General features: G+C 33.5%; 1 protein-coding gene across 10 annotated transcripts in view; it reads left to right on the top strand.

The window, feature by feature from the left end:
- KIF20B (kinesin family member 20B) overlaps positions 1–16,226 on the top strand; it is a 65,336-nt gene that overhangs the window by 15,684 nt on the left and 33,426 nt on the right. For 4 of the 10 annotated variants that reach the window (XM_057308426.1, XM_057308425.1, XM_048218957.2 and 1 more), the window contains exons 11-18: positions 84–230; positions 904–1,066; positions 1,698–1,988; positions 5,938–6,077; positions 6,778–6,916; positions 7,968–8,076; positions 8,944–8,996; positions 15,201–15,354. In XM_057308426.1, the coding sequence (XP_057164409.1) occupies positions 84–230; positions 904–1,066; positions 1,698–1,988; positions 5,938–6,077; positions 6,778–6,916; positions 7,968–8,076; positions 8,944–8,996; positions 15,201–15,354 (1,196 nt within the window). Of the gene's footprint in view, positions 1–83; positions 231–903; positions 1,067–1,697; positions 1,989–5,937; positions 6,078–6,777; positions 6,917–7,847; positions 8,077–8,943; positions 8,997–15,200; positions 15,355–16,226 lie in introns of all 10 variants that reach the window. The other 6 variants (XM_057308421.1, XM_057308423.1, XM_026481633.4 and 3 more) reach the window with 3 other exon arrangements.

Raw genomic sequence — 16,226 nt, 5'->3', positions numbered from 1 at the left:
ACAAATTGTAATTATTTTGAATTGTTTTGTTTTGAAGAACTTTTTATAGTTTTTTGTTTGTTTGTTTGTTTTGGTTAATTCAGATTGTGTTTATGTGATCTTGCTGGTTCAGAAAGAAGCATGAAGACACAGAATGAAGGGGAAAGGTTAAGAGAGACTGGGAATATCAACACTTCTTTATTGACTCTGGGGAAGTGTATCAATGTTTTAAAAAACAGTGAAAAATCAAAGTAAGTGTTGCTGGAAGTGCTATGGGTATGTTAAGTGTTAATATTTAAACTTTGAACTCTAATTTTAGGAAGTTCTTTTTTGTTTTTAACCGGCTTTTATATAATGACTATATATGAAGTATGATAGAAATACTTAGAGTTCTTGGATTAAAAAAAATCGAAATAAAAACAATGTCAGTCGATGCCAGTGACTCAAGTAAACACAATATTTTCCATAGCAAGTGTATGTCAGCAGACACTTGTAATAAGCTTTTCATGATCCTGGCTTATTATCTACAACCATTCTATTTAAACAACTAATCATTGTGGTCTTCTAGACGTGATAGATTTCTGTATTAATTAGCATTTTAGGCTGAATAAATTATAATTAGCCTTTATCATTTTTAGTAAAGGTGTTTCATGGCATATGTTGTAAAATTGCTTTACACTAGAAAATACAACCCACTTCAATTTTCTTAACATTTTTCTCTAGCGAGTTACTGTTAGCGTTAGTATTATTATTAGCAGTATTTAAAGAAAATAGTATAAATAAACAGAAAATGACTTTTATAGGCTAATCACCAATCTAGAAGTCCATGATAGCTAGATTAATTATTTCTTTGTAAAATTTATTAGTGTTCTGATTTCATGAGATTTGTTTTAACTTAGAGTTTTTTGAAAATTTTTTCCATAGGTTTCAACAGCACGTGCCTTTCCGGGAAAGTAAATTGACCCACTATTTTCAAAGTTTTTTTAATGGTAAAGGGAAAATATGCATGATTGTCAACATCAGCCAATGTTACTTTGCGTATGATGAAACACTTAATGTGTTGAAATTCTCAGCCATTGCACAAAAAGTAAATATACTCAAATTTCTGCAGAATTTATTAAGTCTCTTATTAAGTCTCTTATTAGAATATAAACCATTTTTTCTCAGCTAATACATTTTGCACTTAAAACTGTAAACCTAGGAAATAATTGAAAATTAAAAATGTAAATGTTTGACCAAGTAAGAGGACATGTGACAAGATTGAAGGCTCCCCCTGGTATTATTATTTTCTTTAAGATTTATTTATTTATTTTAGAGAATGAGAGAGAGAGAAAGAAAGCAAGCATGGGAGGGGGAGGAGCAGAGAGAGAGAAACGCAAGCAGACTTCAGGCTGAGTGTGGAGCCTAACAATGGGGCTCTATCCCACAACCCTGAGATCATGACCTGAGCTGAAACCAGGAGTTGGATGCTCAACAACTGAGCCACCCAGGCGTCCCCCAAATTACGAGATTCTTGTAATGAATTGTCTGCTCTGCCACCCGCCTGCTTCACTTAGTATCTAATCAGGAAGCCCTCTGCTAGGAATCCTTCTTGTATGTTAGTTTGCACAGGTCTTTCTTAAGCACTAGATTGCCATTTGACTTAAATTTATGAAATTATTTTTTAGTTGACAGTTTTTCCTTTTCTGTTTTAAAAGTCACATTGGATATTTTAACAGGTTTATGTTCCAGACACTTTAAATTCTTCTCAAGAGAAATCATTTGGACCTGTCAAGTCTTCTCAAGATGTATTATTAGATGTTAATAATTCAGTTAATAAAATATTAAATGTAAAAAGATCCACAATTTCATGGGAAAGTGGTCTAGAAGACGTGGTGGAAGATGAAGATCTAATAGAGGATCTAGAAAAAGGTGTAGAAAACCAAAGTGTGGAAACTGAACCTACAGATGAAGATCTAGATAAAACATTGGAGGAAGATAAGGCTTTCATTAGCTACGAGGAGAAGAGAGTATGTATTAAGAACTCATACTTCTAAGCTTGGCTTATTATTATTGTGAAGTTAGGGTTAACAATACTTAAGGCTCCCTGTCTTCCAATTTTTTTCAACAAAATGCTTAATTTTTTATATATCTCAACTTCATATTTTGAAAAAAAAATTTTTTTAAAGATTTTATTTTTAAATAATCTCTGGCTAACATGGGGCTTGGACTCACAACTCTGAGATCAAGAGTTGCACGCTGTACTAACTGAGCCAGCCAGGCGCCCTATATTTTGAAAAATTTTAAACCCACGGAAAGACTAGTACAATGAAAACCCATTGAGTTTGTCAGTTAACTTTGTTCCATGTTTAATTCTCTATGCGTATGTGAATACATTTTTTTTTTTTGCTTGTACCATTTGAAAACAAGGTGTCTACATAATGAATGATACCTTACAATTAACTACTTCAGCATGTTTCCTAATACTGTAGACATATTCTGATGATCATAAGACCATTTTCACACCTAAGGAATTTAACATTGATAGAATAATATAATCTGTTCTACTATCCATATTAAGATTTCTTCAGTGATCCCAGTATATCCTTTATGGCCATTTGTTTTTCATCTACAACCAAAGTTAAAAAATTGCTTTTGATTGTCAGGTTTCTTATGTTTCTTTAGTTATTTGTTATCTAACAAAGATATTTTTGAGAAGTTGAGGGTAGTTGTCTTGCAGAATACCCCCAGGTATGTGGATTTCTCAAATTTTTCCTCACGGTTCAGGTTTTACACTATTAATATAGGTCAAGTTGTGACTTTCCTGTTGCATCCTATCTGGAGACACATGTCTGATTTCGCCATTCTTGGTGATGCTAAGTTTTGCTCATTTGGTTAAGGTATTATGTTTCAGATCTCCTTTCATTGTGAAAGTATATTACCTGTGGGATGATACCTTGACACCATGTGAATATCTTGTTCCGCAGTATCCTTTCACTCAATGATTTTTGCATACTCCACCATACTTAGTTTGCAAACTTGAGTACAAGCACTCAAAATGGCCACCCAGTACCAATTATTCTTTCTTCAAAAACAGGAATTGGTTGGTCATCTTATATTTATGGTAAATAAATAAGATTGAACAGTGGTAATTTTAGCCTCTGTCCAAATACAGTTCACACATTTATTTACATTGTACTAATCCTGAGATTTAGCTCATGTTCACATTACTGGTTCGCCTCATTAACTGGCCATAACTACATCTATAGATATGGAGTCTTCTTACCATTGTCCTAGGAACACTGATAACCTTGTGCTCATGGTTGTGCTTTAATGGTGTTGACAAATCTCACATCCTAGTACCCTTGGACTGTAGAAGTCCACGTAGATGGATGATGTATTGGGTTAAATATTCTCATTTTAATAATTTACTTCATTGTCCCTGAAAGCCATCATTGCACCTATATTGTTTGGAGATGAGAATGAAAGCTTCAGATGCTAGTCCCAATTTATCTGGTCACTATGTGATGGAATCTTGTTTACCAAGGACCTCTGTAATGTAATACTTTACCTCAGGGACAAAAGGAGTGATCAGTAGACCTATTTTAGTTTGTACTGATCTTCTCAAAGCTGAAGTTTATGTATAATGTTGATTAAAGTTGAAATGTTAGTAAAATTCCTGAATTTACCAGAGAAAAATAACGCTATAGTTTATAATTGACTACATAGTGTAAGTGCATATCTTCCTATAACATTGATAAAATAAACATTTCATCAAAGTGTATTCTAATATTTAACTTTTAAAAATGAAACTGATTAGACTGCTTGCTTTATATTATTAGCATTTTAACTGGCATTAAAAATCATTGTGAGATACATTGATATTAGCATATTAATACTTATGGTTCATTTAGCTAGAAAGACCAGAGTTTTTTTAGCAAAAACTGTCATATCCTAACAATGATAAAAAATGAATTGTTGAGAATTATTTAAATAAACCAATTTCCCAAGCTATTCCTACATTCATGTAGATTTCTCTAGGTCTCCCACATTTCTTCTTAAACATTACAGTTTATTGTTCCATTTTATTTTTTTAAATTTAAATTCAATTAATATACAGTGTATTATTATTAGTTTCAGAGGTAGAGTTCAGTGATTCATTCGTCTTCTATAATACCCAGTGTTCATTACATCACGTGCCCTCCTTAATGTCCATCACTCAATTACCCAATCTCCCCACCCCTCTCCCCTCCAGCAACCCTCAGTTTGTTTCCTATGATGAACAGTCTCATGGTTTGTCTCTTCTGATTTTGTCTTGTTTTATTTTTCCCTCCCTTCTCCTATGATCCTCTGTTTTGTTTCTTAAATTCCACATATGAGTGAGATCATGTGATTGTCTTTCTCTGTCTTATTTCGCTTAGCATAATACCCTCTAATGCCATCCATGTTGTTGTAGATGGCAAGATTTCATTTTTTTTGATGGCTGAGTACTATTCCCTTGTGTGTGTGTGTGTGTGTGTGTGTGTGTATATATATATGTATATGTATATATATATATATATACATATACATATATATATATTCATTCCACATCTTCTTTATCCATTCATCTATTGATGGACATCTGGACTCTTTTCATAGTTTGGCTATTGTGGACATTGCTGTTATAAACATAGGGGTGCCTGAGTGGCTCAGTCAGTTAAGCTTCTGACTCTTGATCTCAGCTCAGGTCTCGTTACAGCTTATTGTTTTAAACAGTGGGAAAATGTGATTGTTTGAAATTATAAAAGTATTATTTAATCATGGTAAAGTCTGGAAAAAGAGAAAGAGGGAAACAAATATAAAGATCCCTACATACCACTCACGTTAATGGATTTTTACTGTACATTACTCTTTTGTATCCTGATTTTCTTTACTTAAAAGTAAATTGTGCAAAGTATGAATTATTACTATGTCATCATTGTTCATTACAGTAGGTTACTGTGTGATTGTACCATAATTGAACTAATCTTTTATGTTTGACTTTTGAATTAGGTTTCACTTTTCCTTAGTTAAATATAACTGCTACCACAAAACAATACTCTGATAATCATCTTCACAGCCAAAACGCTGGGTCCTGTTTTATAAGTATTTCCTCAGTATAGGTTCTTAGGAGAATTTCAAAGTCAGGATATCTATAGAAAATATTTTCAGATATAAAATTGAGACATTGCAAGATCTGTAGCTTTGAGAGAGTTTATTAGTTAATTTATTATTGAGAAACTTTAAATAGAAACCCTAAGGAATATAAGGCTATTATCTGATGCTATAATTTATTTTATTATACATCTATATTGGCCATGTCAAGTGTTAATTGCTTTATTTATTCATTGTCCATATTACGTGATTATGTATGCTTTCTCCAAGGTCTTGGAGTTGTTGCTCACATTTGGATAGTTATAAAAGCCAAATAAGATAAGTTTATGTAACATCTCTTTTTTCCATTTTTGGAAAGTGTTTGGGGGTTCTTAGTAACTACTCTATGTAACTCTTAGGCTTTAGATCTTGACTGATTTAAAATCCAACCTTTAGCACTTTCCACAGACCCAATCTTTACTTTTTTCACCTATGAGGTATGGATGCTGCTACCAAGTTCACAGAAGGTTGTGTGGATTGAAAGGCATCAAATATGAACTCTCCAGAGTAGTTCCTGGTAGATAATAGATTTTCAGATTTTTTTCTTTTTTTTCTTTCTTAGTGTAGCCGTACAGTAATACATTTGAGTTACTGTAAGTGTATTTTTAAAATGTGGAAAGGTCCACCTGATATTTCAGATTAATGAATTTCTGCAAATACATAATTTTCCGTGAGAATATTATCACTATTAAAATAGGATGCATAATTATAGTCGACTAAATGAAGAGTTATTTTTGAATGCTCAGACTGTAGTATTTCGTTTGGGATATATTTGTTCTTAGGATTTTGATATTTTTGTTTTAGAAACTGTTGGATTTAATAGAAGACTTGAAAAAAAAACTGATAGATGAAAGAAAAGAAAAGTTAACGTTGGAATTTAAAATTCGTGATGAAGTTACACAGGAGTTTACTCAATATTTAGCTCAACGGGAAGCTGACTTTAAGTAAGTTATTTCTTTCATGTCCTAGTAAAAACGGACTTTTTAGAAGTTATTTACTTATATTAAGTGGCTTCTGAATTCTGACCTTTATGGCTTGAAAGTAACTTGCTAATCCTCACAGGGACTCAGAGTTGTATATGAATGATTAAAAATCTGCTTTTAATTTATAATGTACTTAATCTTAGAAATTTATTTTTATTATTTTTTTCATCATGATAAGTGTACTCTTAAATCCCCATCACCCATATGACCCATCCCCCCCACACCTTCCCTCTGGTAACCATCAGTTTGTTCTCTGTGGTTAAGAGTCGGCTTCTTGGTTTGTCTCTCTTTTTTCCCTTTGCTCTTTTGTTTTGTTTCTTCAATTCCACATATGAGTGAGATCATATGGTATTTGTCTTTTTTTGACTTATTTTGCTTAGCATTATAATCTCTAGCTCCATCCATGTTGTTGTAAATGGCAATATTTCATTCCTTTTCATGGCTAAATAATACACACACACACAACACACACACACACACGCACACCCCCCACATCTTCTTTATCCATTTGTCTATCGATGGACACTTGGGCTGCTTCTGTAGTTTGGCTCTTGTAAATAGTACTGCAGTACACATAAGGGTGCATGTATCCTTAATCTTGGAAATTTAAAAAAACACAAAGTGTTGCTTTTTCTTAATGGGATTAATTTGTGTTATAAAGGGAAACTCTCCTTCAGGAACGAGAGATACTTGAGGAAAATGCTGAATGTCGTTTGGCTATCTTCAAGGATTTGGTTGGTAAATGTGACACTCAAGAAGAACCAGCGAATGAAGATTGTGCCATGAAAGTTGAAACCAAAGTATGTTAACTGAAGTGTTAAGTTCAGTGATGTTTTTGGTGCCAGCATGTAGTGTACCGTATCAGTAATGAAAAAACATTAATGTGCTTTAGAGTTAAACAACTTACTATGTAGCTTTATTATAATTAAACATGCTTTGTTAGGAATGTAAGCACGATTAGTTTAAATATAGGTATTAGACTAGAAAAAAATTATGCGTCTGTTATGTTTATATCTCATTTTGGTGTTGCTTTTGAGTTATTGTATTGATTATAGGTAGGTAGGTTCCTTTGAGTCTGATTACGGGATGCCTCTCTCAGATTTGTGTTAAACAGTTCTAAAGGGACCTAAGAGTCCTTTATACTGCTCTGATTAAAGCAAAAACATTATATGTAAAAAGGATTGCTCTTGTTGGCTGACCGACCATTCCCTACTGTTGAGGAAACATTATCCTTTTCTGCTGCTTCCACTGAAATTGATGTCTTTTGGGGATTCTTTGATTTTGTTAATTTTTTTAATTACTCAGTTTAGGGGCCTGGGATGGTGATGTCCTGGCTCTTGCTGTCACATCATCTTTATGTGTCCTAGACATGGTTTGGCTCTTGGACTGAGTTGTGATAATGGAGATTTGTTTCCTCAGCTGTCCCAACAGAGACTTAGGAGACATATATATGAAAGTATACCTGAACTGATTGTCATAATTGTTCTACAATGACTTGTAGCTTATGACATTTTTTAAATGGAACTGTGTCTCACATTCCGTAAAACAGAAAATGAGTAATGAAACACAGCTTTTTCATAAGTGGAAATACTTTAATATACTTAATTGAAAAGCATGTTAAGTTGTGAATTTTTTGCTACATGTTCTTAAAACTGTGTAAATCAGATAGTGCCACATTGTAAGAGTGAAAGCCACTGTTAACATTAGGCATGTGGTTTTTGCTATTTTTAGGAAGCACATAATTATGTAGGAATTGAAGATATTATTGATTCTCTTCAAGATGATGTCACTGATATTAAGAAACAGGCTGAAATTGCTCACTTATATATTGCATCTCTTGCTGACCCCCAGGAAGCTATTGCTTGTTTAGAAATAAAGTTTAATCAAGTTAAAGCTGAATTAGCTAAAACCAAAGAAGAATTAATCAAAACCCAGGAAGAGTTAAAAAAGAGAGAAGATGGTAAGTAGATGTATTTTATCCATATTTAGATGTTACAAATGCGTAAAAAGACAGTTGGTAAGTAAGTAAAAGAGATTTATGCAGCGTATTTACCGTAGCGACTAGAAGATACTTTGATCTAGGTAACCTATTTAAAGTTTAACATTTTAGTGGCTTTGTAGTAATTTACTATTAAAATTTTTTTTTTGCCTTCATTTACTTTCAGACTAATATTAGTAGAAAATGGACTTCTCAAAAAAAAAAAAACCAATAAAATACAATAACCACCAAACTAAGCATTAGTTTTATCAGCAAATTAAGAAATCTTACAGGAAATTGCAATGCTGTGAATTTTGTTCTGTTTCTTTTATGAATTATCATAGTGTAGTAGATTCTGCTCTGGGCTTCTAAGTTTGGGATAAAGTAACTCCTATGGAGTGGTCTTAAGTTTGTTAAATTGGCGCTCCATTCCAGCTCAGAGCTCTCTCTCTCTCTATTTTTTTAATTTACATATGTATGTTTATAATGTCATATCTGGTTTTTAAAAGTGTTAGATGAAATATTCTGCCCTTTTCTGTGTGAAACAAAGTGGGTAGAAAATAGCAGGTAAATGTCTCTACATGACTAAGTGGACTAGAAAGGTACTCTCTGAAATTATACCAGAAATTTTTTACAATTTAACATATGTCATTCATTTTTACCTTGGGTGGGATGTTGAACGTGGCTTTTTCAGAAACATTGCCCTCTGGAGGTAGAACTAGTAGCCGAATGCTGTGTGCTTCTAGTGCTGTCAAAATAATTTTTCCCAAATGTAACACATTTCATGATTATTCAGTGATATATATTTTTTTAGACGCTTATTTATTTTCAATTTTCTTATTTTTTCAGAATCAGAAATTAATTTGAATTCATTGGTTCAAGAGCTTGAGAAATCTGATAAGGTAATACTTCAAGTTTTATTTTGTCTTGATAAGGAACTTAATAATTAAGCAATTGAAGGAGCATAATTTATGACAAGGTACATTTATTTTAAAAATAATTAAAGAAAAAGTAATAAATGAATGTGATAAAAAATTGAAAATTATAAGTTTTCAGTGATAGCCATTAGAAAGTTTCTTCAGTCTTTCCAGAGGATATTTATTTATATAGAGAGAACATATACACACATCTTTTAAAAAGTTTACACAAATTAGGAGCGCTTGGGTAGCTTAGTTGGTTAAGCTCTGACTCTTGATCTCAGCTCAGGTCTTGATCTCAGCTCAGGTCTTGATCACAGGGTCGTGAGTTCAAGCCATGTTGGGCTCTACACTGGGCATGGAACCTACTTAAAAAAAAAAAAAAAGTTTACACAGATGGGATTAATTAGTTTTTTGTCTTGTTTTCTTCCCTAAAAAGGTATCTTGGAGATAATTCTACATTGGCACATAGAGATCTGTGTTATTCTTTCACTAGATGCATGGTGTTGATTGATGCATTTAAATGGTGTTTATTTTATCTGAAATTACTGACTTTTAAAGTATGGGATATGGCTTGAGCAATGTGTAGCATTGAATTCTGAAGATCTTTGGCACTTTGGTGAGATAATCATTCCGAATGGTTGTAAGTGGGTTTGACATTGATAGGTGTAAATATGAAATTATAAATACACATGGAGGTGAGGTGAATTTAGAGATCTAAACTTGATATTTTTTTCTGACCTTCTCTGGTATGGGTCTTATATCAGTTTACATTTATACTTCTCAAGAGCTAAATATTTTAAGATATCAGACATAAGTCAAGATCTTTGATGTCTAATATCTAGCATTTAAAGAAGTAACCAAAATAATGTACTTAGCAGAAGACATTACAGCTACTGTTTAGATGATTCCTAATCTTTTCCTTTATCTTTCTAGTTATAAAAATAGTAGATGCTAGTTGTAAAAATTCAGTTATATTAAACTCTGTAAAATAGAAGATAAGAAAGTCCCCATAATCTTCCTCCTGAATAAAAATAAGAGAGAAAACCAAGTTGGTTGGTAGCTTTTTTTAGACGTTTACCTTATATTTATTTATGTATTCAAAAGATTTTATTTATTTATTTATTTGAGAGATAGAGTGCGTGCGAGCAGGGGTGAGGGGAAGAGGGAGAGGGAGAGAGAGAATCTCAAGCAGACTCCCCAGTGAGTGCAGAACCTGCTGTGGGGCTTGATCCCAAGACCCTGACATGACCTGGGCTGAAATCAAGAGTTGTACACTTAACCGACTCAGGCACCCAGGCACCCCATATGTATTTATTTTTATAGAACACTTACTATGCACTCTCTAAAATGCTTTACATATATTAACTCATTTAAATCTCAGAACAACTTTATGATGTAGATACTGTTATTATTTTTTATTTTTACAGAGACATAAAATAACATGTCCAGAGTCATACAACTAGAAGGTGGAAAAGTTAGGATTCAGACCTGGACAGTCTGATTCCAGAGTCCTCTTATCCAATATATTATATTGCTTTTCTTTCCTTTATTTAAATAAACATGTTATTTTTTAAGCAAAAATAAGGTCATACTATGCTACTTAATTTTTACTTCGTCTTAAAATTTGAAGGAATTCTAAAATTGCATCAGACTTGCATTTTATGTATCCCGAAATACATTTATTAAACATTGCTATTTTTCTTTTTTCCAAAGAAAATACTTATGCAGAGTCAAAGAATTCAAGAGTTGGTAGATATAATTGATCAGAAAGAGGGTATATCAACACATTTCAGAACCTAAAATTTCATATGGAAAACACATTTGCAAGCAGTGTAAGAATTTAACTTTATTTGTCTGCCTTACAAATTACATTAAAAATCTATGTTTTGGTTCAAAATAAAGTAATTTAAAATAGCTTATATAGCTAAGATTAATTTACTAAGAATGTTGAATTATTTATTTTGTTGAATTTAGTTTACCATTGTGCAGATCTGAGTTTTTGAGAACTTGCAGGGCATTTGACCTCTTTGAACATAATATCCCACAAATTACACTGGCATTGCTTTACATACGTAAGAGAGAAGAATATGTAGCTCTTGGAAGTGTAAGCCTTAGCTCATTGGAAGGGGAGCTCTGGGGCAAAAGGAACTTAATGTGCTCAGATATCTGCAGGTCATAAAGATTTCTCTCTCTCTCTGTCTCTGTCTCTATCACTGTACCTACCTTTATTTCTGTGTCTCTATATAGAACTATAAATGAAATTCAGTGGAGTTAGGGGTTTTTTTTTGTTAGAAGCTAATTTTTTTAAATGTGCTTTTTGCTAATGTTCATATGGTTAATAGCAAAGATATACTTTTTTTAAAAATTGCATTATATACTATGCCATGTAAAGCCTTTAAGGGTTTTAGAAGTACACATTTAGGTAATTTCATATTTAGTTAGTTTAGGATAATCAGCCTGCCTTTTAATCCTTTTTTTTAAAACAATGGTTTTAGTTTTCATTTATGCTTTTTATTGTAAACTCCTTTAGATTATTGCTTGAATTTAAAAAGGCAGAATATATAGACATAACATTATAGGCTGAGTAAACTAATAGCCAAACCTCTCTGCTTTGTTTGGAGGTGCTTTTGTATGTCTTTTCTGTGACCAGGAGGGAAGATCAGTATCTTGTAAAAAGTGACTGTTGACTATGCTTTCTGTCTTGACAGTCAAGGTCCAGTACTCACCAATATTCTCTGATCATTTCAGCATAAGTTGGGCTTTTGATACTCCAGGGGTAAATAAGAAGCCTTCTAGAAGAGTAGCTTACCTTCTGTGTAATCTCTGGTAGCAGACCTCTGTTTTGGTATTCTTTAGATGCATTATTCAGTCTATCTGACTTTTTATTTGTACCTGAACTGGGAGAGACATCCTTGTAATAAGGAGAAGAGCATGAATGAGAAGCATAAAATGATTTATTTCAGTCAAGAAACACTTGTTGAATGTCTACTGTGTGCCAAGTACTGTGTTAGATTTTGAGAATTGTGTAGCTGAGTAAAAACTAGTACTCTTTTTTTTTTTTTTTTTTAAAGATTTTTATTTATTTATTCGACAGAGATAGAGACAACCAGCGAGAGAGGGAACACAAGCAGGGGGAGTGGGAGAGGAAGAAGCAGGCTCATAGCGGAGGAGCCTGATGTGGGGCTCGATCCCATAACGCCGGGATCACGCCCTGAGCCGAAGGCAGACGCTTAACCGCTGTGCCACCCAGGCGCCCCAAAAACTAGTACTCTTAAAGACTCCTCAGTAAGAGAGAAACCACGTAAACAGAATTGTAATGAAATGTGCAGTGGTAGGCACTATATACAAGAAGCTGAGAATAGGTGGAGGTTAGGGAATACTTTCTGGAGATGAAAATGATTAAGTTGAGCCATGAAGGATGATTAAAGTTTAGCCAGTTGAAAGTAGGGGGAGTGGGCAGTCCATAGCTGTGAGGGACAAGAAAATAGGCTGGCCTTCCAGGTACAGGATTCAGAATGCGCAAAGTTATGGAAATGAGAAGCCTTTCAGTCAGTGTAGGAAAGCACAAGTATTTATTGTTCAAGGGAAAGTTTGAATCAAGGAGAGGTGAGAAGTGAGGCTGGGAGCAGTAGGTTGGGGTAAGATGGTGGAAGTCCTTAAATACCGCATTGAAGAGTTTGGGTTTTATTCCAGAGGCAGTGAGGAGTCATTAATTTTAAGGAGAGCAGTAGCAAAGTTGATTTTTTATTTTGAGTGATGTATTTGGATATTTGGAGAATGGGGTTGAGATGGAGTTAGACTGGAGGCATAGAGACCAGAAAAGCTTCTTGGAAGAGTCAGTGACAGTTGATGAGGACTTTGATTAAGGGTAGCTGGGTAGTGGCAGTAGAGATTAAGAAGAGGGTATTGACTTGTGAAATAAGAGGAGGTAAGACCTTTAGGGACTGGGGGCTTAACTTCTTACAATATGAATTGCTGGGCCTTCAGACTCGCAGCACTTTCGTTTGGCTATTCATCACATGCTTTTGCTCTGCACTTGATTTGGATTGTAAGTCTTGTTTGGTTTGGTGAAGGAAAATAAAAACAAGAAAAAAAAACCAGAGACATCACTCTGGCGACTGTATCTTTGAAGAAAATTGTTGGAAATTTAAGTTGGAATTATATTTTTTTCTGTAGTATGTTTATATACCACAGTGTGTTAGTCACATTTAAGTAATAGTAAAAAAGCATTTAAATTAGCAATGTTCCTAATTTAATAGTTCTTGCCTGTAAATAGACTTTTTAGATAGGTTCTAGATTCTGTTACCAACTAGGTTAAAACAGTATGTGAAAGTATTCACATAAATACTAAACAAATGTGAAGTAATATGGAATGTAACCTGATGTGCTGATTAACTGTTGATCTAGGGTCACTATTCCAAAGCTTGTCTTGAAAGCAGACCCTTCTTAATGATAAAATTTATTTTGAATGGTGGTTCTTGATCATTTTTCCAACCACACGTACGGTAGGGTTGTGTGAAAGACTCCTTTCAATAATAATTGTGGAGGATAGATTTTTTGGGGGGAAGGTTGTATAATTTGAAGGAGGAAAAAAATGATCAGATCATTTTGAGAGGTCTAAGAGTGAGGGAAGAGACAACTTGAACCTGTCACGGAGTATTTGAAAACTCTTAGGCTCTGTCAGAGGTGTGATATGTCTATTTCAGGATTTTGTTATTTTTCATTGACACCAGGGGCCTAATTGTGAAAGTGGAGGTTTTTCGTCATGACATCCTCTGTTTAGGGATATCTAAAAAAAAAACTGCTTAAAAAAAAATAAACCTCATTACTTCATGATTTTAAAAACTCATCTCATCTATATATCCTGAATAAAATGTTTGATTTTATGATGGAAAATGGCATTTTGTTTTTTTCATATACTTCCCCCCCCCCCAAAATGGATTGCTACCAGCAGAAGGGATTTAAATAATCTTTGCATTTAAAAAAAATCCCTGGCTTTACCATACCTTTGATTACTTTATAACCTTGTCCTTAACTGCTGAGTTTCACCCATCCCTCTTTCTGGATAACAGTATATTGTATCTTTCTTTTCTGCGAGCCTTTTAGGGAGGCATAGTATTTTCCTTAAAAAATAAAAATCTAAATAATTTTTATTGTTTAGATAAACTAGGAGCTCAGTTTTAAGGCTGTATGTAGATTGTATATCTTTAAATATACATAGGCTAGAAGCTAAGGCCAAAACTATTTTTCTGGGAGTTGTTAAAGTATAAAAAAATGCTGCTTATCTATCAGAGGCTTTGGTAACAAAACAATTGTTAAGTTTCTAGCGTGGGACCTCAAGATTTTAAGTTCAAGTATCTAGAAGAAACAATTTTATCAATAGTGTTTTTGTATTTTTCTTTTGAAAGCACATTTTGAATGTGACTGAGGGGTAAGTGTTTTAGGGTTGTCCAGGTATCCCTGAACAAGTCTCTAATCCATTAACGTTGAATTTGTTTTTAGGTATCAGGATAAAACTATATGCTTAACTGACTTTAATATAAGTGGGTTTTTTTGTCTTCCTGAATGCACAAGTTAGTTAATATTACTCACTTGCCAGAGCCATCAGTTATTTTTAGGGTGAGACTTAAGAAATAACTTAGAAAATGTTTCAACAAATTTGAAAATAAAAATTTTTTTAAAGACTTTATTTATTTATTTGATAGAGCACAAGCAGGAGGAATGGCAGACACGGAGAGGGAGAAGCAGACTCCCCGGTGAGCAGGGAACCCGACATGGGGCTTGATCCCAGGACCCTGAGATCATGACCCGAGCCAAAGGCAGACGCCCAATCAACTGAGCCACCCAGGCACCCTGAAAATAAATTTTTTTTACAATTTTTTTTTTAAATTTTTAAAAGATTTTGTTTACTTATTTGACAGAGAGAGAGACAGCCAGTGAGAGAGGGAACACAAGCAGGGCGAGTGGGAGAAGAATAAGAAGGCTCCCAGCAGAGCAGGGAGCCCGATGCGGGGCTAGATCCCAGGACTCGGATCACGCCCTGAGCCGAAGGCAGATGCTTAACAGCTAAGCCACCAGACGCCCCTGAAAATAAAATTTTTATGATACACTACTGAAATATAATTTATATAACTTTTACATTTATTATACCTTTGTATGTGTGAACTAATCTTTATTTTATTTTAGGATAAGGCTGGTACATCTTCTTTAATAATAAACAATAAATTGGCTTCTAATGAAACCACTGAAGTGCCTGAGGACGACAAAACCAAAACTGATTTGGGAAGAAAAAGAATAAATAGAAATGAACTTCAACTAGAAGAGCCGCCAGCAAAGAAAGGTACTACTTCACTTGTCAGCAGGAGGACTTTAAGAAAGTTAATTCCTAAACCAGTAATGGGAAAAGTTGCAGATAGGAGGAAATTTACTTATCTAAGGAAAAAACCTGAGGAAATATACATGATTGATTTTTATGCTAACATGTTATAGACTGCCCAGAGGATGGGTATATGTATTTACACCTGTCTTTTATTTTAATAAAATATTTGCTTGTTTGAGGTCATTGTATCTGTACTTTGGGAAAGCTGGTAGCCATGTAAACAGTCTGAGAAATAAGGCTTCAAATAGCAATAAAAGAGACAAACCAGACACATGATAGTCTCCTTACTTGTGATTTTTCAATCAAAACTATAATTATTATAGCAAAATATAAGCAGTAAAAGTATAGGTTGAATGTAGTATAAATATTGAACTAAAGTGTTAACTGCATTTTTGTTGTTTATGTTTAGTTTTTATAAGTTAACAGTAGATAATTAAGAGATTTCCCATCTCTATTTTGCTGGACTAATACTTTAATTTTTCCCTTATAAGGCTGTCCTGAATATGTTCTATAAATCTTTTGATATAAAACATGTAAAGTTTACCAAAAGAATAGTATGATTATCTGAAAAAAAAATTAGGTACAAAACAAATTAGTTTGATTTACCTTATTATGTAATTATCCTAGTTCTTGAAATAGAGTAAAATCAGAACATTACTTGATCACAAAAGTTTTGTTGAGCTTTCTGTTTTCACTTAAGTGTTTACGGATTACATCTGGATGGTATGCATGACTCAAATCTCTTGACTCAGGATAGATAGGATCTATTTGTGAGTTCTGAATTTCTGATTGTTGTCATTTTAAGCTTGCTTAGATCCCATCTCTCTGTCCTG

Source organism: Ursus arctos, unplaced genomic scaffold (assembly GCF_023065955.2).
Source record: "Ursus arctos isolate Adak ecotype North America unplaced genomic scaffold, UrsArc2.0 scaffold_7, whole genome shotgun sequence".
NCBI lineage: Eukaryota > Metazoa > Chordata > Mammalia > Carnivora > Ursidae > Ursus > Ursus arctos.
Note: the sequence above shows the minus strand (reverse complement) of the source record. Positions and strands in the feature narration are given on the sequence as shown.